The sequence below is a fragment of the Entamoeba invadens genome, assembly GCF_000330505.1.
Source record: "Entamoeba invadens IP1 unplaced genomic scaffold scaff_1105074726711, whole genome shotgun sequence".
In the NCBI taxonomy this organism is placed as follows: Eukaryota; Evosea; order Mastigamoebida; family Endamoebidae; genus Entamoeba; species Entamoeba invadens.
The window spans coordinates 726,937-743,321 of NW_004443648.1; the positions used below are offsets into that span (position 1 = coordinate 726,937).

General features: G+C 34.9%; 3 protein-coding genes across 3 annotated transcripts; all 3 read left to right on the plus strand.

The window, feature by feature from the left end:
- Positions 1–2,225: 2,225 nt before the first annotated feature.
- On the plus strand, positions 2,226–2,828 carry EIN_057440 (hypothetical protein; the record flags this gene model as incomplete). The annotated part of the gene is made up of 1 exon (XM_004260072.1): positions 2,226–2,828. The coding sequence occupies one exon, from the start codon at positions 2,226–2,228 to the stop codon at positions 2,826–2,828; it is 603 nt and encodes a 200-aa protein (XP_004260120.1).
- Positions 2,829–4,905: 2,077 nt separating this feature from the next.
- On the plus strand, positions 4,906–13,998 carry EIN_057450 (tipc, putative; the record flags this gene model as incomplete). The annotated part of the gene is made up of 1 exon (XM_004260073.1): positions 4,906–13,998. One exon carries the CDS (start codon positions 4,906–4,908, stop codon positions 13,996–13,998), a length of 9,093 nt encoding a protein of 3,030 aa, XP_004260121.1.
- Positions 13,999–14,396: 398 nt separating this feature from the next.
- On the plus strand, positions 14,397–16,268 carry EIN_057460 (ankyrin repeat-containing protein, putative; the record flags this gene model as incomplete). Its single annotated transcript, XM_004260074.1, has 1 exon — positions 14,397–16,268. The coding sequence occupies one exon, from the start codon at positions 14,397–14,399 to the stop codon at positions 16,266–16,268; it is 1,872 nt and encodes a 623-aa protein (XP_004260122.1).
- Between the last annotated feature and the right edge of the window lie 117 nt (positions 16,269–16,385).

Here is a 16,385-nt window from a genome sequence, read left to right on the forward strand (position 1 = left end):
GAACTATACGAACAAATTTTACAATTTCTTAAAGTTAGATATTTTTTAAGTTGTTCATTATTTAAAAGCAAGTTTTGATTTTTTAAAGTGTTTGTAATTATTTAATTTCAAAATCCTTTTATCAAAAAAGAGTATGTGTGTATATTTTTATTGTTTTTTAAAGAGTGTTACAATCTTTATCGAACAAAATTACACATTTATGAGACAAATTTTTTTACTTTTAGGACATTTTAATATTATTTTGAAACATTATATCATTTTGAAACACTTTTGTTTTTTATTGGGACAAATTACAAAGTAATGAGACAAATTTTTATTGTTTTGAAACAAAATTGAATATAGGTGCAATTTTAATTTGTTTTGAGACAAATTCAATTTATTATGAGACTTGTTTCATTTGAATCCGAACTAACTGTAAGTATTTTCTTTGTGAAAATAAGCTTTTTATAGTTTTTATACAAAAAAACTTCAATAGAAAAACAATCAAATATTGTCATTTTGAAAACTATTGTTATGCAGTGTAGTCATTTTTGGATTATTAAAATGAAATATTTCGGGAAATATACAAATTTTTCAAAACACACAAAATCGTTTTTTCATTTTTTTCTCAAATTTTTAAGTTTTTGGATTCGCATTTTTATAAAAACATTTTTTCTGTAATTTTATTGTCTAAAAATAATTTTAAATAAACTGACTTTTATAAACTTCAATTTTCTTGTTTTTGACCATTTGAACTTTGTTCAAAACTTTATCAAGTCTTGCTTTTGAATAGAAATTATTAATAACGCTTTAATATCAGTCCATTTGACACAATTCACATGAAATGGCACACTGAAATTCATGTTAATTCAATGAGCGTCAAAATATTCAAATTGAATATTTTGCCAATTTTTATGATTTTTTAAATATACTAAGTGTATGAATTTTTTACATAATCAATATCAGTAATGATAAAAAATGTGATATATTTATTCTCGATTAAATTATTCAAAACTAATTTTTATAAACTACTTAACATAATTTGTTATTAACTTTTCAACACCGTTAATTTAAAAAAATCCTTTTTTCCATTAAAAACATACTAATCATCAAAATTCTTTTGTCACATCCGGTTTTATTATTCAACTACATAACATAAAAATATTTACACTTTTTAAAATAACAATCGGCACCACTTTATTGTTTGAAAGCGATTTTGTTGATAAAAAGTTTGAGAACTAAGATTGCGAAAAATAACGACAACGAGTTTCAAGTCTACTCTGTAAGTTTAATTAAATATCTATACTTTCCAAATCAAAAAGTGACGAATATAATCAAGCAATTAAAACGATCCACTTCAATTTTTTTCATTTTCCTTCTTTTGAGGACAACTTTGATTTGACAAAAAATAATAAAAAATAACACACTTTTTATTTTCATTTTATGCAAAAAATGAATTTAAAATAAAACGGCGGTTCCCTGTTATTTTTATGAATGTTATATTTTCTACTATTTTTTGATTTCATTTGAATTAAAAAAAGAAAGGAAAGTAGTGCGTTGCCACCATCACCATATTGTCCAACCCCCATTTTCTGAAGAAATTATCTTTTATACAAAAACTATAACTTTCATATTTCTGTAGTTTATTAATGAAGTGATGAAAACTTAGTGATCTTTCCTTTTGCAGTAAATTAAACAATCATGAAACTATATTTTAAAGGATATTTTTAGAAAAGGTATATTTTGAGGAAAAAAGACCAATAATAGATAATACTATAAACTATTTAATTTTTTTCGTTTTTTTATTTCTTTCCTGACTGAATATTTACATTAATAAAAAAATGTCGTTTTTCAACTTATTTTTTTGGACAAAAATTATAAAGTAATACAAAAAGGAGACAAATTTTGTATTTTTTTAGAATAGTTTTTTTTTCATTTTTTTTCGTGAGAAAAACACATAAGGTCGAATAAGTACGACAAATCTAATAAAATTAGTTTCAACAATTAAAAAGACTAGTTTTATTTTTGGAAATAGAGAAACTATAAATGCAAAAAAAAACTCGACGCAGGAGCTGAAATTTTTGCATTTTTTTTTCGCTTGTTTGATTCAAATTTTTGTGAAAGTTAATTACATTTTTGATTCTTTTGGGGAAAAATGAAGAAAATGATTGTTGGACTTCCAAGGGTTTTTGGTTCTCTTAGGCTTAAGAGGATACTTGTTCATCTGAAAACATCAGATTATAATAATGAACGATATGCAGAACACAGTTCAACACCAACAAGGAGTTCGAGTGATGAAAAGGAAGGACAAACAGTTCTTTGATTATAAGAACTATATGGTCTGCCAACAAGCTATTTGTATTGCACTTTTGAATAAATCCTTCGAAGTGCATATCCAACATCCAACCAAAAAGTCTGTTGTCACTCCACAATTCATCAGAGTCAAAACCTTAAAACAAGACCAAGATGAATTGAATGTAGTCAATTTCATCGAAGAAAGATGTCTACAAAGAGCCGAGTGGGATAAAGCCAATGGCATTAAAGATACCACTGCATCAAGAAGAGTTCCAATGAACAAAAACTTTGAGGCTCACCATCTCTTCATTGACTTTTTAAGAGACATGGGATATTCATTCGCAAGTCAATACACATCTGGGAAGAATTCGACTTTGAAAGTCGAGACTATCACGGCTATTTACAAAGATGGGAAACTCCTTTTAAACAAAAGAGACATCTGTAGAAAAGGACAAATGATCAATAGACTTTTATGTCAGTCTGTCCTTCAGCAGAAAGACAGAGTATTCGCACATAACGATGCTTCGATCGCAAATTTATTTCGAAACTTCTAGTTGTATCATTTGAGTAATATTTTAACTTTTGTTTCCAAACGCCTTTCGAACTCCTAGTAAAAACACCAAACTTCAAAGAGAAACAACAATTTTGGTGGTTTTAATTTTGTGTTTTTACACCTCTTGATTCGATTTTTTGCAGGCGATTCCCTGGAAAGTAGTTTTTAAAACAAATTGTCAAGGAATTTACCCGAGTTTTAGCATTTGTTTAACGCTATTTGATAAAGATTCCCTGCATTTTGAAAAAGTTAAAATAGATCTGTAAGGATGGAATAATAATTATGGAAAAGGTATTTTTTATTTTATTTGAATTCCCGATAATTAGTAAAACAACAACATCCAAACTTAAATGTTATCGTTAATTATTTCAGCAAAAAATAATTATCAAATGATAAATTACGAAATTAGATATCTAATAATACTTTGAAATTTTGTTTCCATCATTTCACCGAAAATAGAAAGACAAAATAGAGCTTGGTGTGGCAAGAAATGAAATCGAAGAGTCCGGTGTTTTCACTGTTATTTTGGTGTTGAAACTTGTTGATAATGCTTTTTTACTCGAAAAAATTGGACTTTTGTTGTTTTTTCTGGTTTAATGGATTTGAAAAACATATGAATAAAACAAAACATGAACATTTTTTATTCTTCTTTTCTTTAATTGTAATCCATTGAGTTATGCAGTGGAGTACAAGAATGAAACGAGTCTCTTCTTTCATCAATTGAAAGTTTTATTTGTTTTGCTATCCTTTTTATAATTATTTAATCACTGCCAAAGTATATATAAATGACAAAAATCACAACACTTTCGTAAGTAAAATTATTACCAAACATCTAAAAAGCACAATAAACAATTCTATAATTTTTAATATAAAAAATGGACAAATACCTAAGTTTTGTTGGTAATTGGACAAAAATTTTAGAATAGACAACTTTTTAAAGATGTTTTATAACAATTTAATCTATTACATATTATTGACGATTGTTATGATTAAAATTTATATCAAATTGTATATGAAAAAATTGTTAACAAATCTATTAATAAAATGTGTTTTGTTTTTTTATCATATTTTATATTATAACATATAATAATCCATATATCATATAAAGTCTGATTTTTAATTAACGATAATTCAAAAATACAACAAGGAAATTTACTATATCGTTTTTTTATATTATAATATATAGTATCGACCATCGCTAATTAAAAACAATAAATATATAGTAAATTTCTTATTAATTTTTACCATTTGACATTCTCAAAGACACGCTGGTTGTCAATCTTTTTCTTTGCTTTTCAAATCAATTGGTATGACCTATTAATCGCCTTATAACTATGACACTTCTGTGATTAACTATATTAAATGGTCTGTCGGTTGTGTTGATATTACTCGGAAATTCGCCAGAGAAGAAATTACGAACTCCACATTTCTTGCTTTCTTTTTTTGGATGTATAATTTGGTTAAAAAGTAAAAAATTTTAAAAATAAAACAAAAAAATTATTATTTCGAAAAAAAAAGAAAAAAAGCTATTGATTATAATTAAAAAACTAAATATATAGTTAATTTTCTCCATCGTTAATTAAAAATCCGACTTTATATTTAATAAAACTTTTTAAAACATTTAGACAAATAAATACCAATCAATTATAATTTATTTTTATTAATAAAGTATAATTTTTGATAACTTTATAATAATTTCAAATCTTTTGATAAAAAAAATAAAACAATTAAATCAATAGTATAATAAACTAAATTAATGGTGAAAATTTAACAAAACTATAATAAAGTATATATTATTGTTTTTGAAAAAAATAGTAAATTTTAATAAAAATATTAAAAATATAAACTAAATTAAATATTATAAAAGTATTTATAATTATTAATTACCAATATAGGTTGTTGTTCATTTCCAATAATTCTATTAAAATGCAACAAAAATAGAATCCCTCAAGTCCCATAAATTAGGCATATCGACAACTAAAAAAAATTAAAAAAGTGGCTTCTGTTTGATTAAACTAAAACATTATCGATTTTTTTCTACTCCAAAACTAACTTAAAATGAATAATTATCTCGATAAATGTTTGAAGGACTAATCGCAGACTTTTTGACAAAGACAATCGGAAAGTATATCGAGGATTTGGATGTTGATAGTGTGACAGTGTCTTTGTGGAACGGGAATGTGAAGTTAAAGGATTTGCGTGTGAAGCGAGACGCCTGTTCTTCACTCAACCTTCCCGTTCAAATTACAACAGGGATTTTATCAAATTTAGAAGTCGAAGTCCCGTGGAAAACGATCAAAAAAGATCCGTTTAAAATCAAAATCAGTGGCATCAATATCATCGCAAGACCACAAACAAATTTCGTGTTTGACAACGAAAACTTCGAGAAACAGAAGGCAGTGCAAAGGAATGAAGTTTTGGAGAGATTCGAGTTAATGCAACAAATCACATGTTCAAAAACAAATTCCGATGAAAAGAGCTTTGTGACTTCACTTGTGAATAAAATAGTCGAGAACGTCGAAGTTGAAATTCATGACATTAAATTCGTATATATCGGAAACAAAAATGAAGGTATTTTGGGGTTTCATTTGGAAAATGTCAGTGTACAAAACGAGAAGAATGACACCGAAGATGTCATTACAAAAAAATGCACGTTGAGTAATATGAGTATATTCGCGCTTGTTCCAGCAAAAGAGTATTCCGAGTGTGTTTTTGGGAGTGAATGTGATGAATTTAGAACTGAAGATTTCGTGAAAAATGAAATCGCGAAGATCCCAAGTTTCGAGTTCAATTTACAAATCGAAAAGACGGTCCGACACCAAATAACACTTTCCGGCGAAGTGAAAGAACTTTTTTCATCGATAACACGGTTGGAGTACCAACAAATTATTAATATCGTGGAACACATGACCACCTATACACAGACACTTAAATATCTGTACTGTCGCCCAACAGTGTCTGCACAAAGAGACCCAAAGAAATGGTGGAAATTTGCGTTCACTGCGACTCGAGACTATTTGCGACAAAAAGAAGAAGACAAAACGCCAATACGAACCGAGTTGTGTTTATCACTTCGAGACCGGTTTGTGGAATTGTTCAAAAAGGTCAGAAAAGTTCCGTACGTCACTCCAGCAACACAACCAGAAACCGAAGAACTCCAAAAAATCGAAGATAGCCTTAGAGTACAGGAAATTTGTTACTTGAGAAAATCAGCGTATCAGATAGTGAATGAAGAGAAGAAGCGGTATGAAAACTCTCGCGGGTGGTTTGGTTTTGGGTATCAAATACCACAACTTGATGAAAAAACGATTAAGGATATATACAACGCAATCGAGTACCACCAAGATGACTTTGTCCTTCCACCAGAAACGGTTGTTTTTGTGAGTGATGTGAACATTAGAAATGTCTCATTTTCGTTGTGTGATGATGGGGATATCATACGTTTGGGGATATCAAATTTTAACATCCACTTTGAGGCAAGGGTTGTCGGCTTAATTCTCAAATTGTGTTTTGAGGATGGCATTGTCTCCGAAAACAAAATTGGATTGGGAACGATTTGGCAGAAGACCTCACAACAAAAGGCGTTCCAGTTGTGTTTTGAAAAGAGTCCAACTGACAAACACGCCGACTCTGTTGTAACACTCGAATGCGCAAATTCGGTCATTCATTGTTCCAAAAATTACTTAGACTCGATTGCACAATTTTTGAAACTGTCGTCAGACCTGAATTTGGACTGCGTCAAACAATTTGCAGAGTTCCAATTACAGCAATTGTACTCCTCTGCAGCTACACAACTTGACATTTTCTCGGAAAACCCACCAATTGTTGATATAAAAATTAACTTGAATGCACCAGTTGTGTTCTTCCATTACGACCAAAACGAAAGGGGGATGACTGGAAACGTGTTGAAAATATCGTTTGGGAATTTAAAGGTATCAAATTTACAGAACGACGAGAATTACCAGAACTTCCTCGCCAAAATACAAAACATTGAGATTTTGTTGCTTGAATCGCTTGATGAAGTATGTTCCAACAAAAACACAATTGTTCAAAAAACAGGCGCGTCCATCACGGTCTCCACAAAATTTTCGAATGCGCCATTGACAAAAGTCAAGCTGTGTGGAGAGGTCGAGCCATTCATCGCCAAAATATCAAAACGGAAATACGACAAGATACTTGCATATATATTCCTGTTTATGACGTTCATTCCAGACTCACTCAAATCACCAGATGAGTTGTCTTCTGTTGACAACGTCGATAAAATCTTGGTGAGTGAGTTAGTCAAAAAGACTGCCGAAATACACACTGTGGACATCAATGTGAATATTCCAGTGTTCTGTGTTGTTTTAGCCAAAGTGGGCGACTTAGAGGAAAACGAAATAATGACTGCCGTGGAAATAAAGAATGGAAATTTTTGTTTGAATGTATTACCCGAAAGTGTGTTCTTTGAGTTGACGTTGAACCGTCTCAAAATGAAGAATGGGCTAAACGACAAAATTCCGTTTCTCGTTGAGTCGAATCCAAACACGCAAACCCTTCAAAACTACTTTTACGAGAACGAGAACGACTCCGATAATGGTAATTGTTTTGACTTGTCAAAAAACGATTTTGTGACCGTCAAAATCAAAGTGGTTGGGAAAAAAGTTGATGTGTGGCTTAATATCAACACATTTGCAATTGTATACGAGCCTTCCATCATCAGTGAAATAATCACTTTTTGTATGTCGCTTTCGATGTTTCCCGAGAGTGACACGCCAAACGACTATATTTACAATATCGATGTCACCCTCTCACACTTCTTCTTTTTCCTCCAAAACGAGACAAAGGTGTATGCGGTTGGTTCCATCTCTGGTTTAGATTTAAGTATGGTCTTAGACAACGTGAAGCTCGACTTGGGGTTGAACATACACGACTTTTCATTGAAGAACGTTTTATACCAACGCGAAGATCCCCGATACTCTGCAATAGTCTCTTCTGACAAGACGTTCATGAAGCTTAAATACGTCGACACGAATGATGACAATTACTTCATCGCTCTTGAAATAGGCGAAGTGTTGTGCAATTTTGTGATGGAAGATTTTTTTGTCATTTGGAACGTGTTTTATGATAAAAAGGTACAGCGAGCTGTTGATCTGACATCAATGAAAAAAGCAGTTGAAGACCAATACGAGTATTTAAAGAAGTCCGTCACTCATAAGCTCGAGAACAAAAATGAGAATCAGAAAACCACTGACATCAAAGTAAAGTCTCCTCAACTCACTGCATATCTTCCATACGGCCAAGTAATAGTTCGACTCAATCAAATAACAATTGAAGATGGGTGTGATGGGTGGGAAATCCTCTTTGACACAATGAAAGTATCGACTTGTGTGAACCAGAAACGAGAGTTCTGCGTGAGAGACTTCACATTCATTGTTGACGTACCCATTAAGAAGACGGAAATAACATTTTTCCAGTTGCAGTTCCCTTTTGCTGAGGTTGTCATTTCGCCCGATCAGTTTAAGATTCTTCTCATCTTTCTCAAAACATTTTTTTCTGAGGAAAGCAGTGGTGAGAACAACAAAAATCACAAAAATGAGAAGCCAAAAGATAATCAAAAGGATGAAATTGTTGACTTGGCTGATTTGGAGCCAATCTCGAAGAAGGTGACAAGTTCAATTGAAATGTCAATGAAGAAATTTGAGATAACTATACGTGGAGAGATAGAAACTATATGTAAACTAAAACTGGGTGGATTTGGAGGGAATGTAAATTTGACAGAGAACGGGTATGCTATTTTTGATTTCTTTAGCGAAAATCTCGAGATTGACGATTTGAGAGAAAAGGTCGAGATGAAAGAATATCGAGAGATTTATAGGAAGGTCACAAAGGGAAATGTGTTAAACGTGAAAGGCAATTATTATATTCAAACTGGAAATGTTCAGAGCAATGTCAACATCCACCCGTCATCACTCATTTTGGCCCCAAAGTTCATCAGAAGTCTTATAGCAATATCTTTAGTGTTCTTCGATGGAAAGGAAATTGAAATTGTGAATACAGAAGACCCATTACTCCAAGCTTCAACTAAAACCGCGACGACTGGCCAGAGAGATTGTTTAGTTATTGTTAGCGATGAAGAAGATAAAGATGTTGAACGTGACAAGACAACAGAGAACAAAACGGACTCTAATAATTTGGAGGATGAAAGTGTGAGTGGGAGGTATATCAGAGAACACCTTCTTCACTTAAAAGACCCAAAGAGTGGAGAGGACAAAGTGTACATCTCAAAAGGACTTGGTAAAAAGAGTCAGGCCGTTGAAGAAATAGTCAGGTATTTAAATGACGCTTGCCCATTGCCAATGACTCCAGCTGAGGTCATTTTGGTCCTTAAAGCAAATTATGAATGGCACTACCCACAATACGTGTGTGAATATATTTGCGAGGAGTTGGTGAGACTCGGGCTGTTGGTACCAGAAAAGGGGAACTTCCTTCACAATCAATTGCCAAATATAGACTCCTCTGTGTTATATCATACGGTTTTTCCACCTAAAATGTCACAAGTCCACATCGACCTCACTTCGTTCCAACCAGCCCGTCCACCCGCAAGTGCTATCACCCCAAAACACATTCATGTTTTTACATTTGCAATAAAGGATTTGGCCGTTGTTGCAGTTCAAGACGACTCTCCTGACACGGAATTGTTATACGTGAAGTTAAGCGCCTCTGTGTGTCACACAGTTACTAATTGTGGCTCAAATACGCTTTCGGAATTACAAATAGAAGACATTAGGACGTGTTTCTCCAAAGGGCATTCATACACTCCGGAAAAAGGAGTTCAGCTATCAACAGGAATTTCGGCGTCTTTCAGTGTCACGAGAGAGTTCTGGGACAATTGGTATGGTATACGTGGAGGTGTCAACATCAACAACGTCCACTTAAAAACGACAGTCAGTGACTTGCAATTGCTCTATTTTTTCTTCAAAGAGCTCCAGAAAATTGGCGGAGAAACAAATTACGAAGTCGACTCTGAGAACTCGTTCAGAATTGATCTCAACGAATTCAAAATGGTCGTTGGAAACCCACTCAGAAAAGACCCATTTTGTAAAGTCAAAATACCAGGAGCCACTTTGGTGTACCGAAGCAGAAACGATGACAGTGTGTTTAGAGTTGTTGGCGAAATTAAAGTCGATGGGTATAACCCGAGGACGCGAGAGTATGATGTTTTACTCGAGAAGAGTCTCGTTGAATTTAAGCGAAGAGACGTCATTGATTGCATTCAGGGTATCTTGGTGAACAGAAATATGACAGAAATTGATGTGAAAAACATCGAGATGATATTCACTGTCGACTTTGCAAAGGAGCTTCAAAGAATCATGAAAATTGATTTTACCAAAAAGAACGAAGAAAAAGAGAGTTTTGAATTCGTTCCAATTCAATTTGTTGATGTTTACTCAATGAGTGGGGAGGGACTTTTTGTATCAATCAATGGCTGTGGAACAATTCGGCTGAATAACAAATTGCAGCACTTTGAAAACATGACACAACAACGGGAATACTCGGATATGAAGAAGTGTGTTGTAATGAGTTCTGACGGCGACGGTATTGAAGTTCCAATTGTGTCACAAGGAGAGTACGTCCACAATATGTTTGGTGGAAAGAAAATGGTCGTTTCAGTGAACATTGAAGAGAACTCGTCGAAGGTAGTGAAGTTCTCCACACTTTTAGCGATTGACAATGGATTTGAGGAAGAATTGTTTCTTACGTTTGAAGCAAAAAATCCCAAATACATTACCAAAAACAAAGAAAATGATAACCAACAAGAAGAAAACAGCAAACAGAAAAAACGAGTAGGAAGTTTATCAAAACCGCCGAGTGAACTCGACAAAGGACTTGTCGACGACTTTTTAAAAAAGGTTGAAAAAGGGTCCGAACCAAATGACAAAGTCGAGAAAATAGAAAACATGGAAGAGAAGAAATGTAGGAAAGAAAGGATGCTTTTCCCAAAAATTCATGAGCGTCCAAGGATGTCAAGCACATCCACTTTGTCCAAAGAGGGGTTGCCGATATTGCAAACCACAAATATTGAAATTAAACAATCAACGACTCCGATATTGAAACATCCACAACCACCTTCTCGTGTTAGACAAAATTCTGCAAACACAAACGCCACGAGTTTAAGGACATTGCGTCCTCTGTTCGAAGAGCCCGAATTTTTGAAAGTGGATGTCAGTTTACAGCCTAAGGAACTGTACTACGTTCCACCACAACTCTTTGGCGGGAACGTGACTATATGTTCGTCAAGAATAAAGGCAAAAACAATGCCTTTGAGCGAGCTATTCACCGAAAAAATAATCCGGTTAGACAACAATCGGTGTGTTTTAACTCGTGTTCTTAAGAGGAATATTGCCAAAAACGTCCAAACTATTATCAAGTTGTCACCATCGTTGACTGTCACAAATATGCTACCAATGCCATTTGTGTTGAAAAGCGAATCCGTTGAAATGCCAATCCCCTCGAGAAGTTCCATTTCGACATTCATTGATCCACAGAGCGTCGTTCAAATTACTATTCCGGGTTATATGAGTGTTGTCATTCCTCAGCACGGCGAGTTGAAGATTTTTTCCATTGGGAAAGGAGAAAACACAATTCGGTATTTGTGGGAGTTTGGCAATCTTCGAATTGATGCAGAGGAGTGGGTTTACAATCGGTCATTTATTCCATTAAAGCTTTCTCTGGACAAAAAGAATTTGATTGGTAACAAAGTTGGTGTTGGAAATAATAGTCAGCCAATTCCAATAACTCGAGCGAACAAACCACTATTCCTTGGAATTGGAAACTGTTGGTCAAAGGCTTTATACTTTGAGAAAATGGAGGACTTTGTTTCGATCGAGGCCAACAACACTTGCTACACACTAAACGTCCTCGTAGAAACAACAGATGATTCAACAGAACACAACAGACAGATCATAATCAGACCGAGCTATATGGCGATCAACGACTTAGAGGTACCAATATATTTGACTTCGACAAATACAAACGACCTGATCCTCATGCCTCCCAAGTCCAATATGCCACTTTATTTTAACTCCAAAATGAATGTAAACGATAAAAAAATTGCGGTCTCGATTAACCCGCATGGACCTTGGTGTTTGATTCCAACAGATTTGGAAACTCACTTCCAAACAGTTTTTTTGAGAAAAGAAAATGGTGCTGTAGAAGAAGGAATTCCGTCAACAATTTCCATTGATGTCAACAAGTCCACAATAGTGAAATTTGAGAAAGTCACAAATCAATGCAGCTATGTGTTAGAGAATGACACGCAATACGAAATTTCGTTGAAAAGGATGAACTCGGAATTTGTCACGATCGTGAAGAAGAACCAAAAGATGGAACTGGTATTCCCCAACACGTCAAACATCTCTTCTATCCAAATCTCTGCCGATTTCACAAACAACAAATTTATACAATACAACCTCGACTATCCACAGGTGTACGAAGCAAAAGGTGGGATGTGTGGGATAGTGTACCCATACACGTGGATCTCAAACGATGTAACAGTTCTTGTTTTTACACAAAGTTGGGACAAAACATTAAAGGACATTGGTGGACTAATTGGTAAAGAAAATATAAACACCACAGAGTTTAGAGCAAATATCGGCCGCCTTGGTGTTGATGTCATTGATCAAAACAGGGAAGAGATATCATACATTTCAACAGGAGAAGTGAGTTACACGTGTTTGGGCAGTTTTTATAAGACACGTCACAGACTGTTTGTGGAACCGTTTCAGGTCGATTCCAATGCAAGAGACTGTTCCATTGCAGTTCCATTTTTATGCAAAGGTGTTACTGTCTCACTAGATATCATTTCCCAAGAAGAAAACACTTTCAAGTATATTCCAAACGCTTTTGTGAAGATCCAGCCACTGCGCATAAAATTGGAGACCCCATTTGTCCACCACGTTTTGAAGGTCTACGAAGAATGTTTCAGAAAAGAAGGGTTGAAGAAGAAAGACGAAATACTCAAGACCCCAGAACTCTTTTTGACGCCAAAGGAAGTGAACTCGTCACCAACGTTCACTTTTGATAATCTGTACGTTTCTCCAATAGACATCAACATCAGCACGGAACTGTCACCATCATTTCTCGTTAATATTCCATACAACTCGTTTACAGCTCCTCTCCACGTCATTGGAACTTCTGTGTTGACGATAACATCTGCAAGACTCCACTTGAACGAAATTAACTGTTCGAAACTCACTGCGACAAATGAGAGATTTGGAATGATGTTGATGGACTTTTATAGAGAGCTGGCAATGCAGCAATTGGTATCTGCTGTTTCTTCAATGGAACTGATAGGAGCACCTGGCGCGATGGTCAATTCCTTTGCTGATGGTATTACAGACTTTGTGACTTACACAAGACAAGAGAGGCGTAACGGAAATGGATTGTCTGGTGTTGGTAAAGGGACCGAGTCATTACTTAGAAATTCGATTCATGGCGTCTCATCAACAGCAGCGGCGCTTTCAAACACGGTCGGAAATTTGGCCGCTTCTCTGACTTTTGACGAGGAATTTATTCGAAAGCGACAAATGCAGTTAAAACCGAACAACGTTTCTGAAGGTATATTGGATGGGTTGAAATGTATATTAGAAGGTATTATGGAGGGAGGAAAAGGGATCGTGATGCAACCGTACAAAGGTGCGCGCAAAAGTGGAGTGTATGGCTTAATTGGGGGCATTGGGAAGGGAATTGTTGGTGTTGTGATGAAACCTGTTGGAGGGGTTGTTGACTTTACAGCAAAGGTAACGGAAGGTATTGTCGAGGAATCGAGTGAGATGGTTTTGAGAGCAAGAATACCGCGAATAGGGATGAAAAGTAAAAGGATATTGGAGTACAACAACGAGGAAAATAAAATAGCATGGATTGTGTATAAAAAGGGACTTGGTGATTTTGTGGTGTATGTAAAAACGCGAGCAAAGTACATAGTGTTGACCGAAACAATGTTTGTTATATTGAAAGACGAAGCCGTGATCTACACATTACCTTTGGATGAATTGATGTTGAAGATTGAGCCAGACTTGGTCAGGTTCAAACGGTTTGAGCGAGAGGTACTCAAAGTGCATTACAAAGAAGGGAAGCACATGAGGGTATTTATTCGAATTGCGCAACAGTATATTCGATGTATGAATTAAATATGAATTGATTGTTATTAATACTCTTGTTTTGAAGACAAATTCTACAAATATAGTTTATAATAAAAACCATTTGAGTCTTGGTATTTTTGTCAAGCTAAGTAAAATAACATTTTTTATTATTAAAAAACCAATGTTGTAGTTAAAAATGTAGAAAGACTGGTGAAGTAACTTTTAATGTTATATGAAAGTAATAGTACAAATTATGATAATATTTTTATTAATGTAATACTCAATAATAAATAGATTCTCTGACATCATTAGTAAAATGACAAGAGAACATTTGGTTACAAATAGAAAAAAGTCAAATGCTAATAAAAAGTGTTAAATTATTACAAAAGATTTCCATCTGGTTTACTATAGAACGAAAATAAAAGAATGAACAAAAAAGGAAAACGATGGATGTGAGTGTAGTAACCAATGAGAAAAACGAAATATCGAAAGACCCGTTACCCCCTGCGGACGAGTCGAGACTTGTCGATTTAGTCAAGATGATGGACAAAGGTCAAGCCGACCGGGTCTATGCTGAATTGACGACTTCATTTCCTATATGGATAGGGAAAAGTGTTCGGAGTTGTGTTCTCCTTTTCAAAGCGATTGAGATGGGGTATTTGACCTTAGTGGAAACTATTCTTCACCACGCGCCCAACTTCCTTGAAATTACTGACGCACGAGGAAACACCCCTTTTCTGTATGCGATAGGTGCCGGTCATTTTGAAATAGCGCAATTTTTCCAAGAGAAAGGGTGTAATGTGACTGTGGTCAATAGTTTGGAGGAGAATGGCCTTCATCGGATGGCGGGAGTTCGCGTCCATAAGAAAGACGTTTCCTTTGTGAATTCGCTCATCAATGCGTTGACGGAAAAAAAGATGAAAGAGACGGGGGCGGACCAAAAAAGCGCGAGAGGAGTTGATGGGAAGAATTTGATAGGGGAGACTCCACTGCACACTGCTGTGAAAGAAGACAACGTGAAATTGGCCGAAATATTAATTGGGTGTGGAGCGGATCCGACGGTGTTAAATAATGATGGGATTAGTCCCGTTGTATATGCGGAAGCGAATGACGAGCGATGTGCAAAATTGTTCAGAGAGAGTGTAGCGGTCCAAGCGGCTATTAAATACGCACAAACGAATAAAGATCAGCTACCGAAGAACCACCGAGGGCTGAAAGGGTTTTCATTAATTGATTCGATCGATGACAGTGAGAATGACATGAAAGAGGAAGGGAAAGAAGAGAAAGACAAAGACAAAGACAAGTTCAAAATCCCGTTTTTGAAGAGTAAAATAGAGAAGTATGAAATGTGTATTGACAAGCTCTTGCAAGACAACAAGCCGATGAAAGAGTATATGTTAGGACAACGTGTAGTTGGGGAGAACAAATTCCGCATATTGTCGTTGGACGGGTGTGGCGTGAAAGTCATATTGCAACTGCTGATATTGAAACGGATTGTGGAGAAGTTCCCACACTTTTTGGATAACGTCGATATGATTTGTTCGGTGGGGACGAGTACTTTACCGGTGTTGATGTCATTAGTAGGGTTTGATATAGACAGTATGATAACTATTACTGAGAAGACGATGATAAAAGTGTTTTCGACGACGTCACACAAAGGGGGAGTTTTGTCGTACAAATACTCGAGTAAGTTTGTGAGGATCTTATCGTCCAAAATCTTTCAAGATAAGAAATTGAAGGACTTGAAGAGGGAAGTTGTCATTCCTGTTATTAAAATAGATTCTGGTGTTGACGACCCGAATCGGAGAATGATACCTGTGTTAATGAATAATATAGTGTTTGAGAAAACTAATACTGATGTGGACGATTCAGTCATTAATGCGGACGATTTACTCTCCGATGTGGTGATGAGGTCGTTTGCAACACCCGGATTTTTCACATGTCACCAATCGTACGTCGACGGTTCTTTTTTGATCAATCAACCCTTCGCAGCAGCTAAAGCGTTTTATGACCCAAAAGAGAGTGTTGTTCTCAGCTTGAGTGGAGGGACTTTTAAGACGTATTTCGACTCTGAAAAATTCATGGGTGCTGGGTATGTACAATGGGCGACCTGTGTAACAGAGTTGTTTAGGACAGCGGGAATAGCGTTGGCTGATGAATTTGCCAAAGTGATGTTTGGAGAGCGCGCGTGGCGAATAGATCCCAAATTGCCATGTGAAATCGACGATGACTCCTTTAAAGATATAGAATTGCTCAAAACAGTTGCAACTAAAGTCGACCTTACACAGACAGAGGAATGGATTTTACAGAATTGGTAACTTTCAAATAACACAATTGTTTTGATTTTTATAGTAATATATAGTATAAATATACTAAATATCACAATTGTAATTTTTATAATATAATAATAATATAACAATAATACAATATTAATA